At 50.9% G+C, this 14,912-nt stretch overlaps 6 protein-coding genes across 6 annotated transcripts; 5 read left to right on the forward strand and 1 right to left on the reverse strand.

The window, feature by feature from the left end:
• Window positions 1-711: 711 nt before the first annotated feature.
• On the forward strand, window positions 712-2,451 carry BO94DRAFT_145254 (uncharacterized protein). Its single transcript, XM_025605758.1, has 3 exons — window positions 712-1,056; window positions 1,103-1,373; window positions 1,451-2,451. Exons 1-3 carry the CDS (start codon window positions 942-944, stop codon window positions 2,376-2,378), a joined length of 1,314 nt encoding a protein of 437 aa, XP_025465618.1. The 5' UTR covers window positions 712-941; the 3' UTR covers window positions 2,379-2,451.
• Window positions 2,452-3,418: 967 nt separating this feature from the next.
• BO94DRAFT_536826 (alcohol dehydrogenase family protein) lies at window positions 3,419-4,873 on the forward strand. The gene is made up of 5 exons (XM_025612120.1): window positions 3,419-3,601; window positions 3,678-4,456; window positions 4,506-4,557; window positions 4,610-4,654; window positions 4,698-4,873. Exons 1-5 carry the CDS (start codon window positions 3,483-3,485, stop codon window positions 4,753-4,755), a joined length of 1,053 nt encoding a protein of 350 aa, XP_025465619.1. The 5' UTR covers window positions 3,419-3,482; the 3' UTR covers window positions 4,756-4,873.
• Window positions 4,785-6,197, reverse strand: BO94DRAFT_536827 (isopenicillin N synthase family dioxygenase). The gene is made up of 3 exons (XM_025612121.1): window positions 5,759-6,197; window positions 5,063-5,709; window positions 4,785-5,014 (listed from the first exon to the last, which is right to left on the reverse strand). Exons 1-3 carry the CDS (start codon window positions 6,132-6,134, stop codon window positions 4,961-4,963), a joined length of 1,077 nt encoding a protein of 358 aa, XP_025465620.1. The 5' UTR covers window positions 6,135-6,197; the 3' UTR covers window positions 4,785-4,960.
• A 646-nt stretch (window positions 6,198-6,843) lies between these two features.
• BO94DRAFT_601453 (nucleobase cation symporter-1 family protein) lies at window positions 6,844-8,827 on the forward strand (the record flags this gene model as incomplete). The annotated part of the gene is made up of 6 exons (XM_025616387.1): window positions 6,844-7,280; window positions 7,325-7,429; window positions 7,477-7,852; window positions 7,899-8,041; window positions 8,087-8,157; window positions 8,206-8,827. 6 exons carry the CDS (start codon window positions 6,844-6,846, stop codon window positions 8,709-8,711), a joined length of 1,638 nt encoding a protein of 545 aa, XP_025465621.1. The 3' UTR covers window positions 8,712-8,827.
• A 731-nt stretch (window positions 8,828-9,558) lies between these two features.
• Window positions 9,559-12,011, forward strand: BO94DRAFT_567229 (kinase-like protein; the record flags this gene model as incomplete). Its single annotated transcript, XM_025614610.1, has 3 exons — window positions 9,559-9,799; window positions 10,676-11,173; window positions 11,245-12,011. The coding sequence occupies 3 exons, from the start codon at window positions 9,559-9,561 to the stop codon at window positions 12,009-12,011; spliced, it is 1,506 nt and encodes a 501-aa protein (XP_025465622.1).
• Window positions 12,012-13,322: 1,311 nt separating this feature from the next.
• Window positions 13,323-14,638, forward strand: BO94DRAFT_495813 (NAD(P)-binding protein). Its single transcript, XM_025609273.1, has 4 exons — window positions 13,323-13,385; window positions 13,445-13,650; window positions 13,708-14,022; window positions 14,086-14,638. The coding sequence occupies exons 1-4, from the start codon at window positions 13,369-13,371 to the stop codon at window positions 14,589-14,591; spliced, it is 1,044 nt and encodes a 347-aa protein (XP_025465623.1). The 5' UTR covers window positions 13,323-13,368; the 3' UTR covers window positions 14,592-14,638.
• The last annotated feature ends 274 nt before the right edge of the window (window positions 14,639-14,912 follow it).

Below are 14,912 nucleotides of genomic sequence, written 5' to 3' on the forward strand. Positions count from 1 at the left end.
ACGAACTCGACCATTTTCCAGCATATCTGGCGCTGCGCCAGACGATAACGATCAGCATCCTGCAGCAACATCCCCTCGTCCGGACGGACCCCGTCCGATGCGCATGCCAGACACGATGTTGCGCGTCAGCTGAATGCAAGGCTTGCAACCATCTTTACCCTTCAGGGGAGCCAATCCTGAATGCCAAGGGCTGACTGACAGTTCGTTCCATCGAGGGGACCAGCACAGACCGGACCCGATCCCAAACGGAGGCGATAGCAAATCATGACTCGGACGGGATATCCGACTCCGTCCGACATATTGAATCCTACGCGATGGGATCGTTAGCGGCCCCACTTTTGGGAAACGGTCCCTATCGTGTCCTTTCTTTCCAGGGATCGGGTTGGCGTAGCTGAACATTGGAGTCTGGGCCACTGTCCTGAAATCGCCAGGTGGGGGCGCAATTCGTTGATTTAATATACTGGAATTTATCGGCTCCATTGCCAACCCACCATTTGTGCCTCGTGGATCGCTTCGGAAACAGCTGTGGTGTGTCAGCCTTCAGGTTCCTACTCAGTTCGCAGCGAATTGTGCCGCGGAGTTCCACGCTGGCGGGTAAGGTAGTGGACCGCGCCGTCAAAGGCTTAAAGCTGTATGACGGCACGGTTTGGAAATCTCCAGCAGCTACACCAATCGCGCCGCACGTCAGCCGCAGTCGGATTCCCCATCGGTTTAGAGCAATGGGAGTCGCGTGCTGGCCCAAAATCCTTCCAGGGGTCACTGGGTCAGCTTAATATAAGGCCTCCGGGCAGAGCAGTCCCAACACATTTGCTCCCCATCACCATCTGATCTAGAGCGTGGCGACAAACCAGCCCACCTACTAACGCCCACCATACGCATCGAAGTCCGCAACGCAACTTTCCCGTTCAATAGCTCAACGTTCACGTCTAGTCTGATACACAATGGATCCACTGTCTCCTGTACAGGATGACATCAGGCGGGTGACGCGGAGGGAACTATACACGGATTTTGGCAAACGGATGGAATTTTTACGTGCATTTCTCGACTTCACAGATGGTAGGCTGGGATGAATGTGACCTGGGTCAGATGCTAACTCCTGCAGATGATCTTATCGTCTTCAATAAAGGCACCAAATTTCTAAAAGCCGCCCTTCCCGACCTCACGCATCGTCTGTATGCGAAAATGCTCGACTTTGACATCACAGCCCGCGCCCTGCGTACTCGAAGTACTGAATCGGAGGCCCATGTTGAAGACCTGTTCACCTTGGACGGCCCGCATGTGCAGCGGAGGAAGATCTTTTGGAAGTGGTACCTGACCCGGCTGTTCTCCGACCCCAGCCAGAAAGAGTATTGGGAGTATCTGGATAAGGTAGGGTAAGTTCGCGTAACTGACCTTCCAGTGAAGTACTTGATTTGCGAGTACTGCAGATGAACTAAATGGTTGGATGTAGGAAGATGCATACAGGCAAAATCCTGATGCACCCGTTGAAGATCGAGTACATGCACATGAACACCTGCCTGGGGTATGTCAAGGAGCTTGCGTACGAAACGATATCCATTCATCCTGAAATGTCGGTCCCGTTCAAGTTCGCTCTGATACGGTCGCTAAACAAAATCCTCACCATTCAAAACGACCTGATTTCGAGATGCTATATCCGCGAAGGCCAGGAGTTCACCAATGATGCCCCAAATACGGACGCGGTGCCACCCACGGATTCTGGAGCAACTACCGACAGCGGATCCATGTCAGACGTCCGATCAAACATGGGGAGCCGATCTAGTGCCGACAGTCGATCCTATATGGATACCCCATCCAATGGCACCTCCAATGGCACCTCCAATGGCACCTCCAATGGCACCTCCAATGGCACCTCCAATGGCACTTCTTCCAATGGAACTCCCTCCAACTACACACCCTCCATCCCAGACACTCGGTCAATACCCGAGAGTCGCTCCGTCACCGACACCGGGTCGATTGCAGACAACGGATCGATTGCGGACACACATTCCAATGCAGACGCTAGTTCAGTGACAGACACTGTAGCCAACAGTGAATCGTCGTCAGTAATACAGGACAGGCAGCTTCATCCTCGTTGTTTGGTGCCTGGCATGAGTCAGTCCAGGCCCACCTCATCCAAAGGGTCTGCTCCGAGCCTACGCGACCGGAGTGCAAGTTTTGATCTGGCTCGAGTCAGAACTACAACCGAATCAGCGGGGTCGGATCCACCATCTTCGGCGGGCAGCCATCGGGTCGGCCCCAGCTATGCCGGTACGATAAACGGGTTCACATCACCGTTTGTAGCCGAACCCGGGCAAGCCTTCGAGACGAAGATCTGGTCGGCCAAGTCCAAACAAAAATGGTATAAACCTTCTGAGTAGTGGTAGATGATAATTGATTCCCCATTTGCATTCCCTGTGAGTTCTAGTACACTGTCGATGCCTTGGTGGCGATCCTGAGATGGGACCATCTCGCTTCCGGTTGTCTGCTCGACACACGCTTTACGCACGTTGACTCGTGCAGTCAACTACGTATAAGTACCGGAAGTGCTGCTGTAGGAGGCCGAATAATTCATCGTGGTTTCACACTGCCATCGCTCCCCAAAGCAAGAGAAAGCCCAATGCTTGTCGAAAAGGTGTCCACGTGGTCCATGTTGACCTAGATGATGTTGATGACGTGATAGACACGTCCTGTTCATGAGACTAAATCGCTTTTGAGCATTTGTAGCTCAAAACCTGACTCGTCTCTCAATATTTGATATAAATGATACACACTGCCACCTCGATAGACCCACCGCCATGTCTCAACCTTATTACCACTCCAAAGAAGCACCGAAAACTAGCAGTCAAAGACTCGTAAAATGTCCGGTAGGTAAGTCATCCTCTTTCGATATTATGGCCAGAAGTAGCGTTCTCACAAGCGCATAGGTTGACGTCTCGTCGACGAGCAAGCCAAGTAAGGGTGTGACCATTTCTCGTAGTTGTAGAGCGCTTGTGGATAGACAGCATTTTTAGGTTTTGCCTGAATTTATTTCGGCAAACTCCATACAGAAGTCGTCTGGCGCATATATTAGACTTAATGGGAGGTTTCTGGGGTTTGGATGATGAAAAGTTTTGAAATTAGAGCCTCAGGGCTTAGCATTACCCCGACCCTCCCTCCTATAGTACGTCCTGTTCCTTAACCTTGAAATGAAGCATATCGATCGGGTTATCGCGGACAACAGAACCTAAGTTTCGGACCAAGCTTCATCTGCAGCGTTAATAAAGAAAGAAGTATACCCGAAGAAATTCCGCGGGGTTCAAGCAGCAGCAACATCACTGATCTGCAAAGTGACATCCCTGCCAGCCGAGGTCCACGGGACCTCCGAAAAGCGAAAAGCGGGGAGGGGAGTGAGTGACACCACCCTATAACTTCTATTACTCCTCACAACATTGGAACCCCACCATCTAGTCAATTACTTCTCATCACCACTTACATAACCCACCATGCAAGCCGTCATCTTCAAGGGTCCCCTTGAAGTCGCGCTCGAGGAGCGTCCCATTCCTCAAATTCAGGATTCTACGGATGTGCTCATTAAAGTTCGGTACACGGCATTATGTGGGAGGTTCGTATCCCCTCTTCCCCTTTTCTTGAAATGATCAGATGGATCGGAATACTAATACATCGCACACGTCATCCAGTGAGCTCCATGTCTTCCGCGGCCACCAACCCTCCCCGACAGGCTTCATAATGGGCCATGAATTCACCGGCGAGATCGTCGCCACGGGCCCCGACGTCCAACACTTCCAGAAAGGCGATCTAGTCGTCTCTCCCTTTACCGTCAGCTGCGGGACCTGTTTCTACTGCACACGGGGGTGTTCCTCGCGATGCGCCAAATGTCAACTCTACGGTTCGGCGGTCCTCGATGGCGGACAGGCAGATTACGTGCGCGTGCCGTTGGCGGATTCAACTCTTGTCAAGGCGCCCGAGGGCATCGATGAGAAGAAACTAGTGCTCATGGCGGATATTTTCCCGACGGGGTATTTCGCAGCGAGGAATGCGTTCAAGGGTATGGAGGAGGATGAGATACGGGAGAGTGTGGTGGTGGTGTTTGGGTGTGGGCCGGTGGGGATTTGTGCGTTGATTAGTGCGTTGGAGTATCGTGCGAAGAAGGTCATTGCGGTGGATAGTGTGGTGGAGAGGTTGGAGTTGGCGGGGAGGTTGGGGGCCGAGTCGTGGAATTTTCAGACGCAGGGAGAGGAGTTGAGGGAGAGAGTGAGGGAGTTGACGGAGGGGAGGGGCGCGGATGTGGCGATTGAGGTGGTGGGTCATAGTAGTGCGTTGGGGATGGCGTTTGAGATGTTGAGGCCCTGGGGACGGATCTCGAGTGTGGGTGTGCATAATGGGGAGATTCCTTGGACGGGGAATCAGGCGTATGGGAAGAATTTGCAGGTGCAGATGGGGAGGTGTCCGGTTCGGAGTGAGTGTTTCTCTTTGTGGGAGGAAGGAAATGGTGCTAATGGGGTTAGGTATTTTCGAGGATGCGTTGAAGATGTTGGTGAAGAAGCAAGATATTCTCGAGTGAGTGATGCAGATGGAATGGGGTGGAATGGGGTTTGCTGACGAGGTGCAGTTTCATGGTGACGGATGTGCGGCCGTTGTCTGAGGCTATTCAGGCGTGAGTAGATCCCTTGGTGTTGTGATTATGCTGATTGTCCTAGGTATGATGATTTCAACCATATGCGATCCCAGAAAATTATCTTTGAGGGAGGGAAGTGATGTCGGCATGGTTAGGAGGTGCAATGGTAGTTTGTTTTAAGGTGAAGCGCTGCTTGTACACATTCCTCTCATGAGTGACTAGCTATAGCCATACTATGCCCAGGTTAACTCAAAGTACATATTACTTTTGTTTCCGTAAGCTGTCCCCAAATACAAATGTCGATAGTTCTGCTTCTTTTTACCCCGTTGCGACAAATATGGCTGGTCACGCTGCTGCAGCCTTCTTCCCCTGCGCAAGAGCGAGTCGATCGCGATGCCACTATGTCAGTCAGCAATCATCCTCGGATACGTTTGAAGAAATACCTACTTGTCCACAGGAGATGGGCTCATACAGAGCCGGGTGCTCTTCATCCACACACGACGGCACGACCTTGCAGACCGATTCCGGGTTGAACCCCAAGAAGAACGGCATGGAGTATCGTGACGTACCCTGCCGATTATATACCCTGTGCACCGTCGATCTGAACCGGTTGTTTGACAGCCGCTGTAGGAAATCGCCGATGTTGACGACCAGGGTGCCCGGGATGGGACGCGCATCCAGCCACTCATCTGACGATGACAAGACCTGAAGACCTCCTGACATATCTTGCCAGAGCAGCGTGAAGCACTGGATATCCGTATGTGAGCCGATTCCAACGTCAACATCTGTCTTTTCTCGATCTGCATCCGGTGTTGCGGGATAGTGAACGTAAAGGCCATCGGACCCGGGGTGAGTGACGACGTCGTCGAAGTAAGTCTCGGGAAGGTCGAGGGCCAGGGCGAAGATGCGGACCATCTTCCTGGCCAACGCTAACCGGGCTTGCCAGAAGGCGATGGTGGTTTCACGAAAGTTGGGGAGGTGAGCGGTGCCGGCCCACAGCTGCGAGTCGTCCCAGGCACGAGCGGAGGACTTGGACGAATCCACGGTTGGATCGTTTCGGGCGTTGTAGCGGAGCGAGAAGGTTTCTTTGCGATCTGTTCCTGGAGTTAATATGCCATGGATCCCTGGTTTGTGGTGACTGACCTTTGGTTTCGGTTTTGTTGACCTGGGTGGTTCCCACCGCGTGGTAGCCATCCATGTGCTGCAGCTTGAAGTTGGACACCTTTTGCTTCTCCTCCTCGGGCTGGTGAAAGAAGGCTTTGGCTTGGGTGAGGGCATTTTCGATCAGATCTTGTGAAATGCCGTGATCCTTGATGTAGAAGAAGCCTGTGTTCTGGGCAGCTGCTCGAATGCTGGCTGCGAGTGCGGCGCGGGCGTCTGCATCGCCGTCGATGCCGGCGAGATCGAGGACGGGGATTTCGTCGTCGCGGGGGGGCCGTGGTGGGGCGGTCGAAACCCGGCGGTATTCGGGGCCGTGTAACGTCAACAGCTCGACGTGAGTGTACTGAGAGTTAGCCATGACAGTCATCAGGAAGTCAATGCAAGGTCCAAGTGGGTGGGTTGGTCGGTGGTTTATTTGGAGATGACATGTGTGAGTCTCCACGAGACTCCACGGCGATCCCCGCCGATGGGGTGGAAAAGGTGGGGGATGCTCGATAAGGCGGCGTTACAGCCACCCCGGCGCCGCTATAACCACACTCTACCTACTTGATTTCCATAATAAAGCAGTCTATTCTATATAGAAGCCTCTTAAATAAATATAAGCTATTACATACAGGACCTTTCAAGACAAGATCAAATACGACCTTGATTACTGCTTCATAAAGGATACTGAGCACTGTCTCAAGTAAGACTACAAGTATGGCTTCCAGTAAGGTCTTACAAAGAGAAATCAACCATTATCAGAATACTACAGAATACCATAGATTTAGATTAAGGTGAAAGTGTGGTCATAACAGACCCTGGCGTGGCTGTAGCACCTTCCGCTCGATAAGCACCGCGACCCCAATCCGCAGGCATGATTGGTCCCCGTCGAGGTGGACTTATCTGATAGCCAGCCTTGCCAAGGGGAGAAGGAGTGCCAGCCAAGAGATAACCTATCTTTCTGCCTTTGAGAAGGGAGAGGATGGTGAAAATATGGTGAGAGTACGGAGTATTCCGCAAGGATTAAAGGCCGTCGCGGCCCCGTCGCTCTCGGACCATCCAGCGCTTCGTCGAAAGCATCCAAAATGGCCTGGGAAAGCATCCATGAGCGGTTGCTCGTCAAGAGCGTCAACCAGGATGGCGCCCTTCGCCCCGTGGGAGCCCTCGACAATGATTCCATCCGGCCAACGCCCTCGCGACAGCGCACGTGGACGCGCCTCACCTACATCTTCTTCTGGTTCTCCGCCACGGCCAACGTCAGCAATCTGTATGCCTCCAGCACCGGTGTGGCCATGGGGTTGACAATGTGGGAGGCCATCGCCTGCTCGTTCGCCGGTCAGTTTCTGGCGGGGTGCTTGATGGCCCTCAACGGCCGAGCGGGAGCCATGTATCGCATTCCTTTCCCCGTATTGTGTCGCTCCAGCTTTGGGCCGTGGGGTGCTTTCTGGCCCACCTTCAACCGGGCTGCCATGAGTATCGTCTGGAACGGAGTCAACATTACTCAGGGGGCACAGTGTCTATAGTGAGTGTTACAACTTTCTGCAAGGTGGTGACTGACGGGAACAGCGTTTTCCTGCATGCCATCTTTCCCTCCATTGCGCGAATCCCGGATCGGATGGGTTCCAAGTCTTCCTTGAATACGGCGCAGATGATCTGTTTTCTGGTTTATTGGTACACCCACACCATCCCCTTCTCAATGATGAATACTGACAATTCAGGCTCATCAATTGCGCATTTCTTGTCGTCCCTGTCCCCAAGATGAAAAAGCTCATCTACATCAAAGTGGTGGTCTACTATGGCGGCGCGTTCGCCATGCTGGGCTGGGTGGTCTCCCTGGCGGGCGGGAACCCACCAGGTCTCCGCGCCCCCTCGGAGGTACAGGGTGAAGCCAAGAGTTGGTTGATTTGCAAGTTCCTGTTCCTGGGACTGGCGAGCTGTGGAACCTTCATCTCCAATGCCGCTGACCTTCAACGGTACACCCGAAAGCCCAGCGACGCGATACTCGGACAGATCATCAGCTTCCCGCTCTCAGGGTTAATGGTGGCCGTCATCGGGAATATTATCGCAGCTTGTAGCACAAGTATATTTGGAGAGGTACGTCGTAATATATATCGTATTAACTCGATACTAATATTAACAGCTGATCTGGAATCCCCTGACTTTCCTCGACAAGCTGATGGAGGGGGAGAGGTATACTCCTGGCAATCGAGCTGCCTGTGCATTCATTTCGCTCGCATTTGTGTACTCGACCGTCTTCTCCGCCATCTTCGAAAACTCGATCCCGTATGTTGCTCTCTACTTTAGAAAAGGAGTTACTAATCCGAACAGTGCCGGAAATGACATTGCCGCGCTGCTGCCCCGCTACATCACTGTCAAGCGAGGCTTCTTCATCTGTGCCAGTGAGTTCATGCATGTAGCCATACAGTGATCCGTTACTGATGTGTCAGTCCTCTCCTACGCCATCTGCCCATGGTATCTCCTCGCCACAGCATCCGTGTTTATTACCTTCCTCTCCTCGTATCAAATCTTTCTCTCCGCCATCGCCGGCATCCTGATCTGCGACTACTATTTGATCCGGCGCGGATGGCTCAACATCCCTGAATTGTACACCTCCCGGTCCGACGGCATGTACCATTTCTTCTACGGGTTTAATCTCCGCGGATTTGGTGCCTACATTGTAGCCATTGCGCCCAATTTCTACGGCTTTCTGCACCAGATGGGAGTCAAGGCGCCGTTGGGGATTCAACGATTCTACTTCGTCGCGTATCCTGTGGGAGTGTTGATTGCTTTTGGGGTGTATTATCTAGGATGTTTCATCTGGCCTCCCACAGGAATGGAGAAGACAAGAGAATGGAAAGAGCCAAAGGATTACTGGGACGAGTTTGATCCCGATCGCGGGGATGCTGAGACGGTGGAAGTGGTGCCCGTGGTGGTGGAGGGCCACAAAGTTTAATTAGGGTTGCTGCGCCGAGCCACGATCGACATAGCTGGGACTAATATTCTAATGCCAAACCGGTATCATCTCAACAACTTACCTCGGTATAAGTAGGTTGCCTTGATTGCCGTACGATATCTTGCTGCACCTGCATGTAGATCCATGATCCGCCGCCGCCATCTACAAGGGACCTTGCTCTAGCTTCTGCCCTCGCATGATGTCTTTGTATACCCTGAGGAATGGGGTCAAGGACTGACTACATCTGACTTGATCAACCACCGGAACATTTTCCAAACTCAACTACGCCAATCAAAACTGTTGGAGATGCAAATAGCAAGACACCAGTCCTCCTCATCCGGTTGTCGAATTGTTGCAGATTGTTGGTGCCTCACCTCACCGCCGGATGTCTCAGCTCGGCACCGCAAGGTTGGATGGAATGTCTTGCCAGCCCTTGTTTCAACCCTGCCGGCCGCAATTGAGTTTGGGAACTCAATGTATCTTCTGTGACAACTGCCAACTCATCCCTTGTCTATTAGGCACCTACTATTTGACTCCGTACTCTGTATCTCCGCCAACCTCAGAACCAACTCGTTGAGCCATGCAAGGGCCTGCCACCCGGCTGTCTGAAATCTCACCACCATCAAATCACAAACCCGTAGGTGAAGTGAGGGACAGGCAGCTTAAGCTCCCTACTATTCTACCTTCCGCTACCTAACTCATACTGCATATTCTGGATAGAGAATAAGACCAAGCTCCCTCCATCCAAAAAACATAAATACCTCCTTCATCCCCCATTCCACCTCCCTCATCAGCAACTACCAACCATCCGAACAAGCACCCTCCGGACAAACAGAACACCAGAAAGATGAAGTTCCTCCTCCCCACCCTCCTCTTCATCGCCTCCGCCGTGACGGCCCAACCCACCGTGGCCGCCGACGCCGACCCCGTCAACCGAGTCCTCGACTACAGTGACGGTATCCCTCTCTGCTGCGAAAACCACGACTACATCTCCGAGGCGGGCGATGATGTCGTCGCTCAAGTGACCAGTGCTTTCGATGGTGATGGTGGTGGTTCTTGGGATTTGGGTGAGCTGGTTGCTGGTGAATGTATGTTTCTCCCCTCCCATTTCTATTTAATATTAGGTGGGAAGAATGCTTGTGATGGCTAACATGAACTCGTGGATGCAGGCCAAACTGCTTTCCCCACTGGATTCGGTCCTGGAAACCGTACCGATTGTCCCGAGGATTTGACTGCTATCTGGTGCAAGAAGCATGCCGCTTGGACTGTGAGTTTTCTCTTTTCCTCTCTGTTTTTGTCTTGATGTGGGTTCTAATATGTGGATAGTTGACTATCAATGGATCTTCGATTGCTCGGGATGTGCATGGTCAGTGCCACTACTGAGTGTGTTCTCTTTCTTGAGATGAAGAGGTTGGAACAGTGGAGGCGATGATGATGGGAAGTTTATGAGGCACGATTAGGACATGAGAGTTACGGTATGAATAGCATAAATATCAATCAATAAAAGCTTTATCAATGATATTTTGGTGTATGGATGTGTTGGACACCGTCGTCCAATATGATCACATGATGAGTCTAGACTCGGTACTATTTTTTAATGGTAGCAGACCTATATTTCCAGCTAATTCTCTTATCGCTTGTATTGATATTTCCATGGACTATGGATGACTCCATATTCTTTACTTGGTCACAATGTGATAAGCTTGCAGAGCGGCAACTGGACGTGTCGATCGCGTTGGGACCCTTCCCGAACTCGGCCGACCTTCAAGTTTCCCCTTGACATCACCCACCACCTCTTTCGATCATGATGCGCTGCTCCAAGACAGTCATTCAAAAGATACCTCTTCTTACATCATCAAAGGTCGCCCAGTCGTGTACTTCATTATCCCGTCCACTGCCCATTTCCCGTCCCTGGAAGCCTGATGCGTATATCACGCGACCGACTGCCTTTTATTCAACCAAAGTATCTCACGACGAAGAACATGTGCAGGTCCGTCGTTTTGAATACAACTGGATTGATGGCGCAGAATTACTAGAAAAATATAGTCCAGGGGGTTATCATCCTATCATGATCGATGATGTGCTTCGTGGGCGATACCGCATTGTTGACAAGCTGGGCTTTGGAGGGTATTCAACTGTTTGGCTCGCCCTGGATACTTGTCGGCACCGCTACGTTACCGTTAAAGTTAGCATAGCAGATACGCCTCTGCACGAAACCAATATTCTCCGAGCTCTCGCAACCCCAGGACATGAGTCTATCCCCACCCCATTAGATAGGTTTGAACTCAGGGGGCCTAATGGAACACATCGTTGCTATACCATGATACCCGCGCAATGCGATCTTCGGGAAGCGTCTTTTAGTCGTCTTTTCCCGATCGAAGTTGCGCGGGCGCTATCGGGTAGCCTCACACTGGCTATTGCGTATATTCATTCACGGGGAATGTTCATGGAGGTGAGTGATGGTGATGAATCAGTTCATTGATGGCCTAGTTCCTGCCTAGTTTCATGGAGTCTCTAATAATCTTCTAATCAGATATCCATCTGCGCAATATCCTAGTTAAACTACCATCGGACTTTGATCACCTTTCGGTTGACCAGCTATACGAAGAGTATGGCAAGCCTGAGACAGTCACCATCACACAACGTGATGGAAAGCAACTGCCACCAAATATCCCACCAAAGACAGTACTTCCACTTTATCTTGGAAAGTATGCCGAGGAGTTTTCACTGTCTGACACGCAGGTACTTCCGAGTAACTTTGGTGAGGCATTTGCCCCTGACCTGGAGCCTCGTTGTGGTAAAGACTGCCACACACCTTTAGCAATGCGACCTCCAGAAGCCCGATTTGAACCAGAGGCGCCCCTCTCATATTCAGCAGACATCTGGAGCTTGGCCACGGCAATCTGGGAGATTCTTGGCATGCAGCCGATTTTCAGCACTGAATTTGCTTCTGCTGATGAACTAATATCACAACAAATTGATGTGCTGGGTCCCTTGCCCTCAAGTTGGTGGATGCAATGGCCGGAGCGAAGCCAATTTTTTGACAACGAGGGGCGCCCTAAAGAGGGCCGTTATGTCTGGTCTGGAATTGAACTCGCTTTCGACGAATGCGTACAGGAGTATCGACGGAAGAGCTCATGTGAGTTTAACACAGAGGAAGTCACCGCCATTATTGATTTGATGCGTCGAATGATGGCATTCTGGCCTGAAGAACTGCCAACAGTCTACGAGGTTTTGCAGTCAGAGTGGATGGTCAAATGGGCCTTGCCTGAATTAGCACGGAGATCGCAGATGAAGTAGATGACAGATTTTCCCAACTAGACCAAAAGAGATACCTCTCTGGTTAGTGGAACAATTCCAAGGTAAATAGTTTCCAACAGTAGATAGACCCTATCCCATCTATGCACCTTGTCGTGTTGGCTAGAAGTGTATTTCCTCTTGACAGATACCAACTTCTCTCCTTGACTTGACTTGATCAAACCAGCAGGTTTCTTTCAGTATATATACATACAGTAATTAGCAACTCTGTCTTTCACTATGCCTTTCTCTTCAATGCTTCCTCACCGCCTTCTTTGTTCTACCGCTCTTTCTCATCCTTTCGCCATTACAACCTACGTTTGCTTTCCAGCCTTTTTGCTTGTCCCTACTTTGTATGTGCCTTTAGAAGAAAGATAAATGAGTCGAACAAAAAGGGCACTCACTCACTATCAAGGAATCAGGAAAAAAGAACAATGAAACAGGATCTAAAAAGGCATAAAAACATACAACAGAAGGGATTCGCTGGTGGTCACCCACCCAACTACTAACCTCCCGGCGTGTGGCTTAAGTACGGCTGAGCGGACGGGAAGCCCTGTTCTCCACACCCTGTGGTCGTATGTAGTATTTCTCTCTTTGGAAGGGATCATATAGTGTTAATTGAAAAGGTTTGTATATCTGCACAGTATATATGGGCCAAGGTTCCGGCCACGACACCGGAGACTACATACCTCCTGGGGTTTAATTTCCATATACTGTTTGTTGGATTTCATGGTGGGTCCGCGGCTGGTTCTGAGGAACTCAACTTCGGTGGGGATCATGCGACTTTAAAAAAAAGAACTTGTTGCATGCTTCTGTTCATCCAGACCCAGGAGAGTCATATTCATGAAGCTCACCACTCTCTTCCTCTGAAAACGTCCTATTTAACTTTCTACAACTACCCGGACAGCCATGGCCGATTTGAATGTTCTGGACAAGGTCAGTCATAGAAATGTACAGTCCAGGGAGGCCTGTCTAACGAGCATTTGATAAATACGCGGCTGGTACCCGGACCAGGTCGTGACCACGATCCCCCGCGAGATCAATGCCCAAGCATTTCAACAAGGGCTGGTCGCAGGTATACAAGGTGCGATCTTACCATGTGCCTCTTGATTTATTGGATTTGTCATCGAGAATCCAGAGATCTGTTCCCCACCTTACCAGAAATACAAGATATCCATGTAACTGGATACATAAAAGAAAGGATTTCAAATCAAGCGGAATATAAATTCCGCCCCCGCTGTGTGACATAATTTACAGCCTAGATAACTAAGCCTTAGAATAAAACAAATCAAACCCACACAGACTTTCAGGCCTCCCACCTTTACCATAGCATTTGCAACAGATAATTTCACACCACAACATGACAAAAGTGTTCATGTACGCTGGTTCCCTCCCTGCCATAGCCATCGTTCATTCGATTCTAACCCCGCAGGCAGTACCGGTGTCACCGGCTATATTGGCGGGGATGTCTTATCGCAGCTGCACCTTCAGTACCCGGACATAGTCTTCAGAGTGCTGGTCCGTACCGCAGATAAAGGGAAGAGGATCCAAGCTCAATACCCCGGTGTACAATTGCTATTCGGCGACCTGAGCAACCCCACTCTCCTTCAACAGGAAAGTGCCGATGCCGATATTATCATCCGTGAGCTGCTTCTCGCTCCTTAATACCCCTGTGGCTGACTGTCTCAACCCACGCAAGACTGCGCCGACGCATCCGACAACGTTGTGGCCGCTAACGCCATCGTCACGGGGATTCTCCAGGGCCATAATCCCCAGAAACCAGCTTATTGGATCCATACCAGTGGCGCCGGGATCTTCAGTTACTTGGACACTGACGCGCAGACATACGGAATGGCACGTGATGACGTTTTTGATGATTGGTATGGTATTCAGCGGATTCTAAACATCCCGGACCATGCATTCCATCGAAACGTGGACAAGATTGTCCTTGATGCCGCGAGGGCTCATCCCGACGTTCTTCGCGCTGCGATCATCTCCCCAACTACGGTATATGGTGAGTGAACCTCGTCCCTCAGATCCACGGTTTTGATGCTAAGCTACCCGGCCTGGGAGTAAGGTATCGGTCGCGGTCCCTGTTCCCAGCGCAGCCGACAAGTGTACGAGCTGGCGCGAACCGCCCTGAGGCGCGGAAAGGCCCCATATATCAGCCCGGGCCAGTCATTCGGGTGCAATGTCCACATCCACGATCTAACCGATTTGTATATACGGTTTTTCCAGGCTGCACTGGACAGAACAGAGGGGTTGTGGGGATCGGATGCTTACTTCGTTGCGGAGAACGGGGAGCATCGCTGGAGTGATGTGGCACGATCGATTGCCAATGTAGCAGTGGCAGAGGGGTACTTGTCTCGTGTCGAGATGGCGCCGCTTAGTTTCGAGGATGCGAAAGCTTTGGCAGGATTTGAGGCTGCTAGTTGGGGACTGAATGTTCGGTGTTGTGCGATTAGGGCGAGGAAGTTGCTTGGTTGGCAACCGTCGAGTTTGAGTCTCGAGGATGAATTGCCTCGTATTGTGAGGGATGAGTGGGAGTTACTTCAACGGGAGAAGACTAATGATGTGGTTTGATTTGAGCTGATATTATGGGCACAAAATGGATCCAATCATGTTCTGTGTATGTACTTGATGTGCCGTCATGGTAAATTACTCTAGAGAATTGTGGTAGTACTTGCACCGTAGAAAAGTCATAGACCCAGTAAGAAAGATTTCTCGAATCAACATGAGAATACTGGTCATGTATACATTCACAGAACATTCCTAGATTTCATACTGATTTAACAAAATTTGAATTCTTCCAATCAATTATCTAAAAGTGCGGAGGGTACCAGCCCACCCACTAAGGAGTTGCGGGGCAATGGCCTCCCCGCCATCTTGTGCCATTTGGAACTT

The sequence above is a fragment of the Aspergillus sclerotioniger genome (assembly GCF_003184525.1).
Source record: "Aspergillus sclerotioniger CBS 115572 chromosome Unknown BO94scaffold_20, whole genome shotgun sequence".
Classification (NCBI taxonomy): domain Eukaryota; kingdom Fungi; phylum Ascomycota; class Eurotiomycetes; order Eurotiales; family Aspergillaceae; genus Aspergillus; species Aspergillus sclerotioniger.